The 19,052-nt window shown below is 43.1% G+C and overlaps 1 protein-coding gene across 1 annotated transcript in view; it reads right to left on the reverse strand.

Moving 5' to 3' along the window:
• THSD4 (thrombospondin type 1 domain containing 4) overlaps nt 1-19,052 on the reverse strand; it is a 764,623-nt gene that overhangs the window by 392,655 nt on the left and 352,916 nt on the right. Inside the window, exon 7 of the mRNA XM_054725222.1 lies at nt 13,232-13,368. Coding sequence (XP_054581197.1) covers nt 13,232-13,368 — 137 coding nt within the window. The remainder of the gene's footprint in view (nt 1-13,231; nt 13,369-19,052) is intronic.

Genomic DNA, 19,052 nt, shown 5'->3' on the forward strand with positions numbered 1-19,052 from the left:
TGGGCAGTGTCTTTTCAGGCAGAATGATTCCCTTCACCTGAGCCTCATACAAGCCACATTTTCTGTTCACATCAGGACACAGCTCTCGTTGCTCACTGTTCCCATGACCCGGTTGCAATCTCCTAGGAAATTTCTACACCTGGGCCCGTCTGCCTTTGCTACCCCATCAAGGTACAGCAAATGAGCCCCAGACACGTCGCTGCCTCACTGCCATCAGCAGCACTGCCCTCATGACGCCCTGCCCCCTGCTGAGCTCAGGACCTATAAACCAAACAACATCCAATTCTCTTAGGATTTAATGAGGTGGTCTCAGCATCTCTATATTTAAGGGGATTGAGTCTCGGAGAAATGATGGGACCTGCTCAAGGTAATTTGGTTAGTGAGTTCAACACACACCTGATTTGGGAAGGGTCAAGGAGGACTGAACTAAAAACCTGGATTCAGAACTAAGTCTGAGGGCAGACAGCAGTTTACTTTGCATGTCCATACACAGTACCCTCAAGTGTTAGTGACACTTCTTGGTGGTGTCATCAAGATATCACTCTCCTCGCCCTGGCTGGTTTGGCTCAGTGGGTAGAGCGTCAGCCTGTGGACTAAAGGGTCCCGGGTTCGATTCCAGTCAAGGGCACATGCCAGGGTTGTGGGCTCGATCCCCAATCAATGATTCTCTCTCATCATTGATGTTTCCATCTCCCTCTCCCTCTCCCTTCCTCTGTGAAATCAATAGAAAATATATTTTTTAAAAAAGAAGACATCACCCTCCTAACTCAAATTTTCCCGTTATTATCTTCATCACGCCACTTCCACTTATTTTAATTCTGGCCTAGTCAGTCTATCTCCAGTCCTACTTTCCTTAGAAGCTGCTTTTAAGGACACATAATTTCAGTACTGAACACTAGATGTCACTATCAACCAGTTATACTAAACAGCCCTTCTAAAGGCATCAGCTAAAAAGTCATCACTAGGAGTGAATATTAAAGTCACATTTACTTGATACTGTTCTACATAATCTATAAGAGCTGGAAAAGTGACAAGACACATACTTCTTACAAAATAGTGCATGTTCTCTAGCCTCACTCAGAGGGCTTAAAATTTATTTTTTTTAAACTATTTTTTTTTTCTTTTTACCAAGTGAGAATATTAGCAAGAACACATCAAGCACCGTTGGAACACCAGACACTGTGCTTTGTTACATTGTATATTTGAAACCTCCGTTGTATGTATGAAGTATTTCGATTACGTTTTTAGAAACTGGTTTGAAACCCAGAAGACAAAGGTTTTTCACCGAGGAAAAGCTCATCCTAGCTCTCACAAGGTTGACAAGCATACTTTAAGGTTTTGCCAGGTACAAGTTTTGGGAAAACAAGGCTAATATTTGGATACCAAATGTTTGAATCCACGGTCTTTTTACATATATGATTATATTCACTCCCTTTAAATGACAATCATGGTTAATACTGATCTTCCTTCCTTAGTCCTTTTGGGTGAGTTTGGACATAGAGCAAAAAGCGTCTTTTCTCTCGTCATCCTTCCAGGATTTGTTTAGGAGACAGGTTTATATCTTTAAATGCTACAATTACTAGCCTTTTGCTGATAATTGCGAAAACAAAACAAGAGAAATAAGTAGGGGAAAATGTAAATTCCAAACCATCAAGAGATGGGTTGATTAATTCCAAAAATTTGGTAGGATGTGTATAAAATAAAACTCCTAGAAGATACTGCCCATATTCTAAATGACAGAAAATGGTACCAGCGATCTCCCACCTCCCCACCCCCCCATTTTGTTCTGAAAAGCAGAACAAATTTTTTGTGTTTTTCAATTAATCTATCTACCAATTTTGTCATTTGGAGTACTCTTCATATTTGTGACTTCTGCCATACAGTCCTAAAATTAATAAAACATAAGTTTTGCAATCAAGTAAAAACTTATTGTAAATATGAAGTCTTGTTAAATCCCCTAAAAACAGATGGTTTTTCCAAGTGATAAACAAAGAACCATTTGCATCTGAAGTCCATTAGTGCCTGAGCTCCAAGCAAAGAGCAAGCTTACCTTGCATAAATTTAAATGCCAGAATATTTTATTTCTGTCAAAATATATGTTCTTGTATTCAACACGTAGACTAATGGAATAGAATAGGAAGCCCGCACACATACATACACATATACATACATACTGACAGACAGACAGACATATCTACATACATACCAAGAGTAATAAAGAGCAAGCCCCAAAACAGCATGGGAAAGATTTATTCTATTATGGTAAAGGCATACTGGGTAACCATCTGAAAAAAAAAATGAATCCATACCTCACATGATACGTTAGGGTAAATTCCAAATGGATTAATATAAAATGTAAAAATGTAAAAGCATAGAGCCAATTACTGAAAAAAGACACAGCAGAATTTTTCCTTTTACTTCCGAGTGCAGAAGAAATTTTTTCTAAGGCACAAATTCTAGGCTGATAAAAGTGAACATTACTAAATTCACCACTTAAAGAATGCATGGCAAAAGTAATGAAACCCTATGCGCATAAGTCAAAGATTACCTAAAAACAAGGCAAAACAAAACAAAAAACCCCATGTAATTTATGTAATAAAAAAATTCTTCCATTTCCTACAAATTAAGAAAGATCAACAACTCAATATAAAAACAGATCACACACAAGGAATGGAAAGGGTTCCCGGGTCAAAAGGGTACATGCTCTTCGGGGCTGGGTCTCCAATAGGGCAGGCGAGGTGGCTAAGGCACAAAATTTAAGAAGATCCTGAGAATTTCATATAACTTAATGCCTCCCTAAATTGTGCCCCTCACTCCTCTTATTCCAGGCCCTGTGGTTCTTAAACATATGAAAAGATGCTCAACCTCCCTGAAAATAAGATAAATGCAAATTAAAAATACCCAAGATGCCATTTCTCACTAATGGGATTGGCAAAAATCCCAATATTGTTCAGCATACCAACTCAGACATTGCTGGTGAGGTTGTTAGATGTTTCAACCTTTGGAGAACAAATGGCCACCCCTAGGCATTCAAATCACAAATACATGCACACTTTTGACCCAATTCTAGGAATTTATCCTACAGATACTTGCAAATATGTAAACTGGCCCACACACAACTGTACTTACGGCAGCATTGCTGGTTATGGTAAAAGACCGGATATAACCTACATGTTATAAAAACCAGTGACCTGGTGCACGAAATTCGTGCGTGGTGGGGGTTCCCTCAGCCCAGCCTGCCCCCTCTCACAGACTGGGAGCCCTCAGGAGATGTCCTACTGACGGCCTCAACCGCAGTCTGGCCACCCTTTGTGGGAGGTGACCGGGCTGATCAAGGGAAGGCGCCAGCCCCATCACCCCGCTGCTGCAGCCACTGCCAGTCACTACAGCCACCAAGGTGTTTTCATCAACATGGACTCTAGTCCCTTCACTGTGAAAAAATGACAACTTTCTTTAGGCATTTTTAAGGTGTGTCTTTTGCCAAAACCGGTTTGGCTCAGTGGATAGAGCGTCAGCCTGCGGACTGAAAGGTCCCCGGTTCGATTCTGGTCAAGGGCATGTACTTTGGTTGTGGGTATATCCCCAGTAGGGGGTGTGCAAGAGACAGCTGATAGATGTTTCTAACTCTCTATCCCTCTCTCTTCCTCTGTGTAAAAAATCAATAAAATATATATTAAAAAAAAGAGATGTGTCTTTCATAGGATATGACATTTCTTTCTTTTTTGTAAATCCTCATCTGAGGATATGTTTCCATTGATTTTTAGAAAGTATGGAAGAGAGAGGGAGAGACAGAGAGAAACATCAATGTGAGAGGGACACTTTGATTGGTTGCCTCCTGCATGAACCCTGACCTGGGTCCCAGCCAGGGAGGAGCCTGTAACCTAGGTATATGCCCTTGATCAGAATCGAACCTGGACCCTGCAGCCAGCAGGCCGAGGCTCTATCCACTGAGCCAAACCAGCTAGGGCAGGATATGACATTTCTTAGCCCCTCCAGCAACGGACCTTCATTTTTTCTTCCAGGAGTGTGGTGGAAAAACCCTAGATCACCTTCTTGGATTCTTATTACCCAAGTTACCAAGAACACTGTGAGTGGCGGCATACAGGGAGCTTAGCCAATGAGCGGTCAGAAAAGGTGTTTACACTCAAACTGGTTTGGCTCAGTGGATAGACTGTGGGCCTGCAGACTGAAGGGTCCCAGGTTTGAATCCTGTTAAGGGCATGTACCTTGGTTGGAGGCACATCCCCAATGGGGAGTGTGCAGGAGGCAGCTGATCGATGTTTCTCTCTCACTGATGTTTCCAACTGTCTATCCCTCTCCCCTCTTCTCTGTAAAAAAATCAATAAAATATATATATTTTTTAAAATGGTGTTTCCTCTGCAGCTCATGTGGCCCCTGTGTTGTATCCACTGGGCTAGGGGGGTGTCGCCGCCACCTGGTGGTGGCTGCCAGGGTCTCCACATGCCCCAGAGGCCAGCAGCCAGCCCCCCCATTGTGGGCACCGAGCTGGGGGCGTGGACCCGAACCCTCGCTTGGCGCCAGAGCATGCACAAGCGGCTGCACCCATAGTCCCGGAGTGGCCAGGGGGTGTTCTGGGACCCCTGCCGCTCAGGGCCTAAGTGCGGGCCAACAGGCTAGGAGCGTGGTGGGGGTTCCTAGTATGGAAGAGAGATGTTCCCAGGACCCAGGCCGCTGGGCACATGTGTATGCAAATTAACCGCCATCTTTGTTGGATTAATTTGCATACTCACTCCTGATTGGCTTGTGGGCGTGGCTTGTGGGCGTAGCGGAGGTACGGTCAATTTGCATGTTTCTCTTTTATTAGATAGGATTATGGTCAGTTTATTCAGTGCAGTACTGCACAACCGTAACATGAATAAGGACATCCTTAGATATTGAAGTGGAGAGTTCTCCAAAGTATGTTAAGTAAGTAAAGCAAAGTTCAGAGCCATGTGTGTGTGATATGCTACTACACATGCCCCCTAACAGGGTGCAGAAAAATATTTTCCTTAAAAAAGAAACTATCAAAGTGGTTATTTCCTGTTGGAAAACAGGAAACTGGGTGGAGAGGCAACAGGAATCACACTTTTTGGTATCTGAGTCATGTAAATGATTATTATCTACTAGAGGCCCAGTGCACAAAATTCATGCACAGAGGAAGGGGGTCCTCAGCCTGGCCTGCACCCTCTCCAATCCAGGACCCCTTGGGGGATCTGCAGGATCGGGCCTAAATTGGCAGTCAGACATCTCTCTCACAATCTAGGACTGCTGGCTCCTAACCGCTTGCCTGCCTACCTGCCTGATCACCCCTAACCGCCTCTGCCTGCTGGCTTGATGCCCCTAACTGCTCCCCTGCTGGCCCGATCACTCCTAACCACTTCTGCCTGCCGGCCTGATCGCCCCCTAACTGCTCTCCCCTGCTGGCCTGATAGCCCATAATTGCCTCTGCCTTGGCCCCCGCCACCATGGCTTTTTCTGGAAGGACGTCTGGAAGATGTTTGGTCTGATTAGCATATTACCCTTTTATTAGCATAGATAAGATAAAAAATGTGTTTTCATCAAGCACTTTTGTCATCAAATACCTATTTCTACCTAGATAGGTAGAAATACATACATACATACATACATACAAAACCTCCAGATAGTTTCTAAGGCTTTTATATCACACTAGCAATGCTATTCACTATTTGGTTTGCCCTGACTCTGGCAGAAATTTAATTGAGATGCCCCAACTTGGTGTTAGGACGATGGGCTTTCCCTCCCGTCTTCGCTCAGACTTCCCGGCTCTGCTGGAATCATCATCAGGCTTAATGCTTGCGTTTTAAGAAAAAAGTCTGATCCTCTGACAGTGTCACCAGTAAGAGCATGGGCTGACTAGCAAGAATGTGCACAGGGACCGAAGAGAAAGGGGGCCACTGCTCCTGTGGCCTTGCCAGTGTGGTGGAGAGCCTGTGTCTTCGTGTGCAGCACAGGTTTCTGCACCCGGGAATTCTGTTCTGTGCCTGTGAACTTGGAGCTGAGCAGGTGCACAGTGAGCACTGTGCCACTGAGCAGCGTGTGTGCCATAATGGAGCCTACTCAGGCAGGGCTTCCAGTCTGTGTCTGGTTTAGGGGCAGGGATGGGGTGCTCTGCTGAAACTCCTCCCACTTTTCAGCCCCAGTCCAGTCACCAGCCCTGCCAATCTGGAGAGAACACTTCTTTAGTTCCCTTTGGGGGAATGCTGCCCATTTAAGGAAACCTAACGGGGAGGAACCCTAAATTTCTCTCTCTTCTGACACTCTGATATAGGAGGGCCACCAGGAGGGGTAGGTTGGAACTTTAAACATCTGACCCCACTCTGACCTGAGCAGCCCCTCTTTTCTCTCTTGTAGTACTGGAGATCTTCTCTGACCCCCAAACCTGCTCTTGATCCATTATTTCATCCAGTTTCCAGGGCAGCCTTCCTGGGCCTTGAGGATGACTGAATGGAGCTGGTGGAGGGCTTTCTATTGCCAATGCCAGCATGTGTTCAAGAAGATGTATGGGCACCCAGGAGGAACTGAGTATGGCACCATCAGGAGGAGACCCGATTAACAGGCAGAGAGCAGGGAGAAGGCACCAAATGATCACCCCCCACATCTGCCAGCTCCTGAGCACCGCACATGTACTGGGTCCTGGCTGGAGACTTGGTCTACGTTTTCTCCAAATCCCAGGGTTTGCAAGGTCAGTAAGTAGTCTTGCCTCCACTTGTTACCTCCACCTGCCCTCCCTGGAGACCTTCCCCTACACTCCATGAGTGCCTCCCCACCGCTGCTCACTGCTGCAGTTCCCATTAACTTCATAACACTCACCAAAATGTGCAATTCTTGCTTGTTAACTGGCCTTTTCTCTTTATTACTTTCTCCATTAGATTTTATGCTCCATGTGGGTAGGAACCATGTTAATCTTTTCCATTGTTTTATCTACAATGCCTAGCCTAGTGTATGGCAACAAGCAGTTAAGATTACTTGTTGAATTAATTAATAATTATATATTGCTTGGGTTGTTAATTAATAGATAATTAATGATGATAATAATTAATTAGTACGTATTAATAAATAAATCTAAACAACCCCTGCTGGTGCAGCTCAGTGGTTGAGCGTTGGCCCATGAACCAGGAGGTCACAGTTTGATTCCGGCTGGAGCACATGCCTGGGTTTCGGGATTGATCCCCAGGCATGTAGGAGGCAACCGATGTTTCTCTCTCATCGCAGATGTTTCTATTTCTCCCTCTCTCTCCTTTCCTCTCTTTGAAATCAATAAAAACATATTAAATTAAAAAATAAATCTAAACAGAGTTTTTATGTGAGGTAGTGGTCCCAATGTTTAAAAATGAGAAAAATCATAGATAATAGGAAAGAAGTGCATACAATCACATAAATTTCATCAGGATCACTTTAGATTTAGAATTTCAAGAGGTCTTGAGAACAGGGCCTGAGTTCTAAAATGTCAATACTTTGTTAACCCTATTCTTGATTCTTATAGGAAAGGAGGTTTCACAATCAGTTTTTGACTTTTTTGTTGTTGTTCACTCATCTATTTTAAGAACATTATTGAATAACTTTCATATATTAAGGACTGAGGATACAAATATATCAATACTCATTCTCCTTTAGAAGTTCAGGCACATGTCAATACAATAACTATAACTAAAATATAGCATTTTAATAGTCACAAGCAGAAAGACTTTTAGAACACAGTTTGATGGAGATAGGAATACAAGAGGGAGTCCACAAAGCGTCACATTAGCTTGGAATTTAAGGAAAGTAAAAGCTCTCCACTCTGCTTCAAGGCTGAACCATGCAAATGTCTAGGGAAGGGGAGAAACCTCACCCAAAGTAATTATTCTCTAAGTCTCCTTTAAGTAATGACAGAACTCTAAGCAAAGTCCATAAAATAAAGCCGCTAACCAAGAGAAATTAGAAAAGCAACTCAGGGCAAACAGGCAGGGAAAAGAGCAGGGTCTGCTTGGCTCAGGACAGCACAGCAGCAGTTGCTAAAGGAGGAGGATGAAAATCTGGCGCCTGGACACCCACTGGACACACAGATGCCTGGTCAGGGCCACAGGCAGGTCCAGAGTTTGTCTCTGAATATTCGGAAACAGTTACCTTGCTTTAATTTATGAAATAAATCTGAAACTATCTGCTGATGTGTCTGGATGGAAGCCTAGCGACGTCCCGGCTGAGGAGGAGCTATGAAAGGCCCCACACAGTGTGCTTGGAGAGCAGGCCTCAGGAGCGCCCTGCTTCGGGGGCACTGACTAGGAAGGAGGGAGGAAGTGGGTGGGAAGAAGAGGCCCTTTCCCCTCAACAGAAGGTGCCATGGGAGCATGCACTCACACTTGCTTAGGTTTGTCCTGTCATTAGCTCTGAAGGGACTCAGGAAATTCAGAGTGAGCAAAATTAAAAACGAGATGAGAGAGACAGGAGTTTGGATGCCAAGAAACTCTCCCCAACCTCCAAGACCTTGGGTTCTGGGGATTGGGCCAAGGGGACTTCATGCCGTTGTTTTATCTGCACTGAGCTGCCCATCCCAGCCCAAACTGAGACTGTGCTACATTCAAGACTAATTTCATTTGCTGAAATCCACTAGATTGAGTCATCAAATACCTTGACTCACTTTACTCATTTATTTTCAGCACCTATTCAAAAGGTTTGCTAAAGCTAAGTGCCTGGAATTGCTCCCGGGATGGCTGGGTGGCAGGCAGGGCGATGGGAACAAATAGTTACAAGAAGTGGGAACAGAAGAATAGAACAGCACACAAGGGGTGAGCCAGGGCTTTTGAACAGAGCGCATGGGGCGGGCACAGCACGGCACTCCAGGCTGACGGGACAGCGTGTGCATTCCCCTGGAGGCACAGCCTGCAGCCTGCTGGGTCACGGAGAAACACGTCGCGGCCTGGCCAGCCCTGGGGGCCCAGGGAAGCCTGGCAGCAGACAGATGATGAAGCACCTGGCCTGTATTCCATAGGCAATGGGGCGCCAGAGATGGAATTTAAGCACAGAAGAGGCATGTCTTGGTGTGTGTTTTGGAGAGACAGTCTTTTTTGGAAAGAGGCAGGGAGAAAAATAAACTCAGAATAGGGGAGACCTGAAGCACATAGGTTTCTCCCATCACAGAGAAACTACTCTTTCTGTTTTAAAAGTCAATATTTTTGAATTCTCAACTGAGGATATTTTCCATTGGTTTTTAGAGAGAGTGGAAGGGAGAGAGACAGAGAGAAACATTGATGTGAGAGAGACACATCGATTGGCTGCCTTCCCACATGACCCAACCAGGGCTGGGGATCAAGTCTGCAATGTAGGTACGTGCCCTTGACTGGAATCGAACCCGGGACCCTTCAGTCCCCAGGCCTATGCTCTTTCCACTGAGCCAAACCCGCTAGGGCTTAAAAGTCAATATTAATAGTCAACCCCTATGCAACACTTAGTGTGTCCAAGTCATCTCATCTTTTCAACAGTCTTCTGTAAAACAGGGATGAAAATTCCTATTGATCGACTGATTCTGAAGACAAATGAACTGATGAAACTATTGTGGAGTAAGGCACAGAGCAGTGTCTGGCACATGGCAGATTCTAGTGCCTTGCTGGCCTGCATCAGCTCCAGCATCTTCCTTTGAGGTTTTCCATCAGCTTTGCAATACAGAGGACTGCTCCTTTACCAGCAAAGGAGCAGTGATTCTGACTCTTTCCGTATGATCTGGCGCTGGAGCCCTGAGGTTTCTGGAAGGCCACTCTCCAGGGAGTGAGGTTGGTGTTTTGGTAGTCATTACCCAAATGACCCTGTTCTTTCAAATGCCTGCTAAACCTTTGAAGGCAAAGTTTCCTTTATTTGTATTAAATCATGAGCAAAAATAATAAATACACATTTAACTATAAAAATTCAAAAAATTTCAGGCAGATTTTAAAGCTCTAATCATGTTAAAAAAAAAACACACCACATGACAGCACAGTTAATGTGATGCTTAAAGATTTGGAATTATTACCGTGATATCTGTTAGTTAGACATAAACAGATTCATTCCCATAAATGGTAATAATGACTGGCAGGGCTGGAAGTGTCTCAGAGACTGCTCTGAAGAGGGCCAGGGGCTCCTCTTTGATGTCCAGAGGGAAGAGGTCTGGGCGAGGAAGGCAGGATCCCTGAGAGCCCCGGTGTGTGCTTTAGAAAAACGACAGGGCAGAATGCTTCCCCTTCAAAGCCTACCTGCATGCAGGCCTTAGCCTGAAGCCAACATGTGAGGTTCTTCAGTCCTTGTCAAAAAGAGAAGTGTCACCCAGCACTGGAGGGGACCCCCACTTTCTCCAGCCTCCAGTTCAAGGACATCTGCATTCTTCCTGCCCCTCTCCCAACTATTGGCTCTAAAACAGAGGAGCCCCAGCAAGAGGCCAAGCACACAGGGTGCCTACCAGGCGCTGGGCAGAACCTTCCTGCCTGCTTGGCCGGCTGGGCCTTTCTTTCTTCCGCTTGGTGTCTCTTTTGTGGGTTTCATTCGTTTTCCTGTTTAATGCTTGCCGCCTTTCATTAAGTTTTATTGCAGCAGGGGCTTCTGAGTTATTTCAGAGACAGACAGTCATGACCATGAGTGACAGCTCTCTCAGCCAAGCAGATACCAATATGAATTCTGGGCTTCCAATCAAATATTCAGAAAAGGACAATGCCCTTTGAAAGATGCAAGTAAACAGAATCTCAGCCTGAGAAGCAAACGTACTTCAGATTATTTAAACTGAATTTCTAAAGAAGACAGGAGAGTCAGTGGTTCCAACAACTTTAATGAGTGAATTTTGGGCAAAAGCACAGAAAACAAATAGGATGGAATATCAAAGTTGTCCTTGTAACATCCAATTCCTATGAATCTACTCACACCCTGAGACTGTCTGTCTCAGCCTTTTAGCAATTATCAACTTCAAACTGTGTTGCCCTACAGTATGAAAGGTTTTCATCAATTGGTAAGAATGTATACCCATGTCCTTATAAGTATTTGTTTTTCTTTCATATCATCAGTTCAGAGACACTCAATGCAACACTAAGAAAACATGCTTGCCCAGTAGAAAGAGATCACATTTCTTCTTCCTTCCAAATCATTTCACCACTCTGTATTTACATTTCTGGTTCTTTGTTAGTAGGTTTTAATCAGTGTCCTTTAAAACTTTGCTACACGGAGTATAATCCATAGACCAACAGCATCCACATCACATGGCAGGATGTCTGAAAACCAGATACTCCAGTCTTCCCCAGACCCACCCAACTAGAACTTGCACTCCCCAGGAGTCACACTGCAGTGACAGACCTGCCTCCAGAGTTGGTATAAGCCCTGACCAGTGTTTCTCAGTGGTTAGTCAGCCCACACACAAAGAAGGGTCTTGATTGGGATTCCCAGGCAAGGGCATGTACACCTGGTTGCAGGTTCGATCCCCTGTCCCCGTCGGGGTGCGTGCATGAGGCAACCAATGGATGTGTATCTCTCACAGCAATGTTTCTCTCTCTTCCCCCTCCCTCCCTCTCTTCCACTTTCTCTAAAAATCAATGGGAAAAAATGTCCTTGGTGAGGATTAACAACAACAACCAAATGATGGTGTGAATCTGACAACTCTGTAATCTACAGAAAAGCAAATACTTTTGCAGTTAAAACTCAAATACAACAGGACATCAGTGGGCATATACAATAATGCTGATACACAGAAACACGCTTACTCAGTGCAGACCTGTTACAGGGCCTTGCATGGAGTAGCTCCAGACTCTTCATTACAGACAGGGTAGGTGCCATCCTCCCCAGCTTGCAGATAACGTACAGAGGCCCAGAGAGCTTACATAACTTGGGCAACACCACCAAGCAAACCAGTGGAGGAGGCAGGACTTGCACCAGAGGGCACGTTTCTAACCATTACCCGGTACCCCTCCCAACAGTGTGCACCTGTATCAGGAACCCAAGCAGTTCATTCAGGATCTCAAAGAAAGAGCCAGGTTGCTTAAGGAACATTATTTTAGTCTCAGCAACATTTGGAAGCAGAGGCCAGTTGAGCCACAGACTCTAATGGAACTCCCTCATGTCTTATCGGGGGAGGGGAGGCTCAGAGGAAATGTGTGAAACCCAGTGTTTTTTTCCAAAGGAGTGGAAAAGTGGAGGCTAGACAGGTCTAGGCCTCCACTATACTTCCCACCATGCTCCCTGCCTCGCCTACACAGATTTCTAATTCTTTGGGGGGGTTGCTCTTCCAAAGATACCTCACACACATTAGACAGCAAACAGCTTTTTCCTTTCTTAACTCATTCACAATCTGAGACTATCCAGATAAGTTATTTTGTATCCTATTTGAAACCTCCTCGTTATAAAAATACTGAGAGGGGAGGCCGTGCTTAGAAATCACACTTGAATAGCTCTAATATGAAATACTGCAGCAATTTACCTGCCGGGAAGAACAGGAACCTTCAGATGTGATAGCCAAGCAGTCCTCCAGCTTTTGCGCTTTAATTAAGGTAGACTCTCAGTCTGGCTCCACACCGTCACTTACCTGCTCGGCTCCACCCACTACATCAACAGGTGAAAGGGGAGGGGCAGTCTGGGCCCAGATTATTGTGGCTGTGGATTTGTGCCATCTCATCTAAGATGCCTATTTTTAACCACATGATGCTTTCTGTCAAAGGTTAGCATCCCAGAGGGATTCTCTCAGGCCCAGAATGTTTGCAGAATGTGTGGCTGGGAGTTCCTGGGACAGACTTCTGAAGTCCAAAGAGGCTGAAAACTCTTCCTGTTTAAAGCACAACTTCTGTGGTAGAGGGCATGAGACAACTTTCATTTGGAAGCCTGCCCCATCTAGTGGGAGGCAAGATAAACTATACCATGCCCTTAAAATGCCACAGCGTGCCGACGGTTTCTGGACCGACCCAGCAGTGGCTGTTCCATAACCTTCATGCCAGAAGGAGGAAGGAATTCCAGACGCAATGAGCACAGATCAGTGTCCCTTTTGAAGCAAGTAGTGTAAGCATAAATCACTTAATAATTGAAATACCAGAGTGAGACATGGTGATTCCCAAAGATAAAAAATACCGAGCGGACCAAAGAGTCCCATCTCCTCCCACTTCTCCCAGAGCTTATGTTCGGGGCCCACGGGCCGGGGGGTGTGGGGTGGGTAGGAGGTAGCAGACCACAGCCTGGCAGTCCGACCTCAAACAGCCCAAGCATCCACCCTGATACCTCAGCCCTGGGCACTTACCTTGCATTGCCCAGACACGCAGATGGCCGAGCCGTTCTGGTCGCAGGGGGTGCCATCAATGACCTTCTCAGCTTGCCGTACATAGAAGCGATAGCCCATTGCCTGGCAGTTCAACTCACACTTCCGATTGCCCTTTACTACAAAAAACAACAACAACAAACAGATTCTTTTTTTCTTTCTGTATTTTTTATTGAGATAAAATTCACATTACACAAAATTAACCATTTTAACCAAAGTGTAAAACTCAGCGTTTTTTATTATGTTCACAATGTTGTTCAACCATTACCACAAATTCCAGACTATTTCCATTGCCCCACCAATCTATTTTCTGTTTCTATGGATTTGCCTATGCTGGATGTTTTATAACCACATACTTTAAAATTGCGTGAGTACTATTAGATCTCTCCATATTTGATGGTAGAGGGAAGGTATTGCAGTCTGATCTGCTGGCATATAATAGAGACTTGATGTTGAGTGAGTATTAGAAAGGAATTCTTAAAGAATCTCACCATGCAAATAATAGATTCTTTTAGACATCCTCCCATACTTTGCTATAGTCATAATTATATTCTATATATCAACAATCATAGAGAACACACAATTTTATTGTTCTGCTATTTTTTTAACTTAAACTCTATGCAGTTATACTATATGTATGTTCTTTTGGCTGGAGATTCCTGTAATAATTCCTCCATGATGAGATATTTTAGTGATTTCCCCATTACCTTAGATTGAGGTCCAAACTCCTAGGAAAGGAATAAAACATCTTTCAAATATAAATAGTCCTATTTCCAACTGTTCTCCCTTAAATCTATGTTCTGTACAACATCCTCTGTACAGCCACTGCTTCACTGCTCTTTCTGCCTCTGCCTCACTCAGTTAGCACTGTATCGACTGTGCTTTCCTTCCCAGATCATCTCCTCCGAGAAGCCATTCCTGGACCCGACCTCGCCTACACATCCGCCCATCGCAGACTGGTCTGACGTTTTTTGCTTCAGGGTTAACCAATCTTGATGGAAGCATAGTCATGAGGGACAACAGGGATGTGTCTGTCTTATTCACTTCTGTATCCCCAGCACTCAGTCCAGAGCTGGGTGCACAGAAAATACTCAACAAATCCCTGAGGGCCCGGCCGGCATGGCTCAGTGGTTGAGCGTCAACCTATGAACCAGGAGGTCACAGTTCAATTCCCTGTCAGGGCACATGCCCGGGTTGCAGGCTCGATCCCCCAGCCATTCAATGATTCTCTCTCATCACTGATATTTCTATCTCTTCCTCTTCCTTCCTCTCTGAAATCAATAACAATATATATATTTTAAAATCTCTGAGGAATGAAAGAAGGGATGGATAAATGAATATTGGCTTTTTTCCCACTTTGTCTTTCTCTCTGTATTCACCTACTTCTGAGATTACTTCACAGGAAGCCTAACAAACGGTAGGTGCTCAATAAAGGCTAAATTAATTACCACTACAACTAATATCTCCAGAGCAATTTAATTGCCTTCAAAATAAGAATGAGAAAAAATTTCAGGCAAGATATACATTCATATCTAAAAAAGACAGACAAGCCAAGTACACACTGATTTAAAACAAAACAAACTGTTTTTGGAGACAAGGCAATGCTATGCTCAGCCACAGACAGCATGGTCCAGGGTCATGCTTTTGTCTGAAAATCGGATTACTGGATTGGATAGTACTGACTTTTTCCTACACAGTGGTTGAATAATCATACTTCCCCCAGTGTGACTGCCTGGTTATCATAGCAATGAACATCCTTGTCCTCCACAGCCATGTAAAACCGCTACCAGGAAATAACAGGGAGCCTCCGGGTCCACGTGGGTTAGGGAAGACTGAATCTTCTATATACCCTACGCTCTATCTCAGAAGTCAAGCGGCTTGGTTTCTTACCCTGGCTGTCCAAAGGATATAAGAGGTGACCTTGCCACAAAATCACAGAATCAGATACCTTTGGGAATTCTCTAAAACTAAAACATCATTTTATATTAAAAACAAAACCAAACCAAAATAGCCCTAAACAAATGAAGTGGCAGGTTGGAGGTTAAGCTAGTCTCCTACAACTTGCTTTCTCATGTCGTCTATCTCTATCCAGACCATGCGTCCTCTCTCCCCAGCTCCTCACGTTCTGAAGTGACAGCAGGAAATATCCAGGTGACTGCATTTTAGGTAATAAGAGTGTCTGAAAGGCAGCGTCATGTGGGGCAAGGGTTTTGAGTCCTCACCTCTTTTGGCTTCCTCCCAACAACCTCTATCCGTTGCAGCCCAATTTCATTTCTCAATATTTACCATCATACCACAGAAGAACATTCTGAGAATAACAACAAAAATGGTTAAAGGCGAGATAATTGTGTCAGCATCTCCAAATGGCTACATGAAAATAACCCGAGGAACGACCTTAAATTTGGGTTCCTATCTGTGGCCCAAAGGAGCCACTCAGTCGGACCCGCTGCTTAAGTGACTTAGTGCCCCTGCCTCTCAGACTTGCAACAAGGGGACGGGGAGTCCTAGGAGATAACAAAGTGTGTGCAAGTGCCTCCCTCATGAAACTGCCCAGAACCTGTTGCCTTAGCAACATTCAACCAGTACTTCTCATAAAGTTACACAAGGACTGACTTCTCCAGATCCTGTACTACTCCCCACCCACTTTAACATTTCACATAAAACTACATTTGCAGGGCTTCAGTTTAAGGTTTTTCATGGAGTGTCCCTTTAATGCAGTTATAATTCTGATGCCAGGAGCTGTTTCTCTAAGCACTTTTTAAAAAATTGATATCAGAGAAGAATAGAGAGAGATAGAAACATTGGTCAGATGAGAGAGAATCATTGATCAGCTGCCTCCTGCACGCCCCAAACTGGGGATGGAGGCTGCAACCCAGGCTCAACCTCTAAGCAAATTCTGCCATGGCTTTATTGTGTCATGGATAAAACAGAAGTAGAGCCACAAGCTGGGTGCAATGGGAAAGAGCAAGTGGGCACATCCTTTTCCTCCCTGTTTATCTCCCTCATATTCCTCTCCCTCTCTGTTCTCTCTGCTTCCTAAATGTCTTCCCCACCCACGAGGGAGTACTTTTAACTTTCACACATTCAGATGTGATCCCCAGTATGGTCCCAGGACCAGAGGCAGCAGCATCACCTGAAAGCCTATTGAAAATAAATACAAATTCTTAGGCCTCACCTCCAACTTCTAAATCAGAAGCTGTGGGGATGATGCTGGGTGACCTGCGTTTTAACAAACTCTCCTGGTGATTCTGGTGCTTAGTCAAGTTTGGGAATCACTATTCCAAGGAGAATCAAGTAGTGAAAAGACTTGGAAGCAGCTAATTATTCTTATTTTGAATCCATAATGTTCCAATTCCACGTCTAAATTTAAAAGATAATGTAAGCACCATCTTTAATTAACTTTAGGATATTGCCAAATATCTGGATCCCTGATAATAAAAAAGATCTCTGGTTATTTTTTTAAATGCTGGAGAATATACAAGAAAATTCAGTTACTTAGAATAAAGTAGCTAATAGCTAAAGGGTTTACCCTCAAATACAGGTTAAACATTTAAATACTCATGGAGCTCTGTTCTTTTGGAAAAACTGCTGAGTAAAGACACTTTTTTCGTGTGTGATAAAAAAGAAAATAGAAAAGCAGTGAACAGTTACAAAATTTTGGAAGGTGGAAACAGAAAAACCCACGGTAATGACTCAGCAAACCCAACCAAACTAATCCTAGGCAGGAATTGAAGCACAGGAACTACCTATATGATAGCATTTCTAAACAGCAATTTGGGTAATAAAGGAGAATGCAGGCCTAAAAACAGAGAAATTTTAGGAGTGTTCAAGAGGCAGTCCAGAGGTTCCACTTTCCAGAATGGTTGACTAAAGCCTCTAAAAATGGACTCTGTCATAAAAGCAATGAGAACACTGGCAAAAAAGCAGCTGAAGTGGCTACTAATAATAAACAAAATAGACTTTAAGACAAAAAGTATTATTAAAGACAAATAAGAGCATTTTAAAATGCTCTTATTTGTCTTTAATAATAATAGTGATAAAGTGTCAATCTGTCAGGAAGTCAACAATAGAGGCCCAAAATACATGATGCTAAACCTGACAGAAGTGAAAGGAGAACTAGACAATTTAATAATAAAGGTTGGAAATGTGGATACCCCACTTCTAATAATGGATAGAACTAGACAGAAGAACACAAGGAAATAGAAGACTTAAACAACACTATAAATCAATTATACCTAATAGACATAGATAGAACATGCCGCCCAACAGTAGCACCATTCATATTCTTCTCAAGTACACGTGAAACATTTTCCAGAAGGGAACAAATGTTAGGTCATAAAACAAGCCTCAATAAAGTTAAAAAGATTGAAATCACACAAAATATGCTCACTAACCACAATGGAATGAAATTAGAAAATCAATAAAAAAAATTGGGGGATTTCAAAAAGATGTAGAAATTAAACAAAATACTCCTAAATAACTGATCAGGAAAAAAAAGCACAGAAAAATTGGAAAAAAGTATTACTTTGAGATTAATAAAATAAAAACACAACATCCCAACTTATGGGATGCAATTATAGAAGTATTTAGAGGGAAATTTATAGCTGTAAACACCTATGTTAAAAAATCTCAAATCAATAACCTATTATGCCACCTTAAGAAGTGGGGGGAGGGTGTAAATTAATTAAACAGAGAAGGAACAGAAAATAGAGAAAATCAATGAACCAAAAGTTGGTTCTTTGAAAAGCTCAATAAAATTGACAAACTTGTATGTAGCCTGAACAAAAATAAAGGAGAGAAGACTCAAAATATTAAAATCAGGAATAAAGAGGAGACATTACTACCTATTTTATAGAAATAAAAAGGACTTCTACCTAGGGTGATTAGTCAAGAAAAAGAGATAGTACCCAGATTAAATACAAAGAAATAAAACTATCTGTATTCACAGAGGACATAATTTTATATATAGAAAATACAAACAATGCACCAAAAATTAATTAAATTAGTAAACAAGTTCACCAGGGTTAAAGAATACAAGATCAATATACAAAAATCAATTTTATCTCTATATGCTATCAATGAAAAATCTGAAAATAAAATTAAAAACACAATGCCATATATGATGACATCAAAAACAGTAAAATACTTAGAAATAAATTTAACAAAAAAGTTTAAGACATACGCTGAAAACTACAAAACATTGTTGAAAGTAACCAAGGAAGATCTAAATAAATGGAAAGAGATCCCATGTTCATGAATTGAAAGACTTAGTATTGTTAGGATGGCAATACTCCCCAAATTGATTTACAGATTCAATGTAATCCAATCAAAATATCAGCTGGCTTTTAATTTTGTAGAAATAGACAAGATGATCCTAAAATGTATATGGTAATACAAGGGACCAATAATAACCAGAAACCTTGAAAACGAAAAACAAAACTGGAGGACTCATACTTCCTTATTTAAAAAAAAACGCACACAGTGTGATATTATCATAAGGCTAGACATATAAACCAATGAATAGAACTGAGAGGCTGGAAATAAGCCCGTGTGTGTGTGTGTGTGTGTGTGTGTGTGTGTGTGTGTGTGTGTGTCTTATATAATAAAAGCCCAGTGACCCTTACGGCAGAACGACCAGAACAACTGGTCGCTATGATGTGCACTGACCACCAGAGAGCAGACGCTCAATGCAGGAGCTGCCCCCTCGTGGTCAGTGTGCTCCAACCATGGGAGTGCTGCTCAACCAGAAGCTGGGCTGGTGCTAAGGGGCGGTGAGCCAAGGAAGCAGGCGGGCAGTTAGGAC

The sequence above is a fragment of the Eptesicus fuscus genome, chromosome 2 (assembly GCF_027574615.1).
Source record: "Eptesicus fuscus isolate TK198812 chromosome 2, DD_ASM_mEF_20220401, whole genome shotgun sequence".
Lineage (NCBI taxonomy): Eukaryota > Metazoa > Chordata > Mammalia > Chiroptera > Vespertilionidae > Eptesicus > Eptesicus fuscus.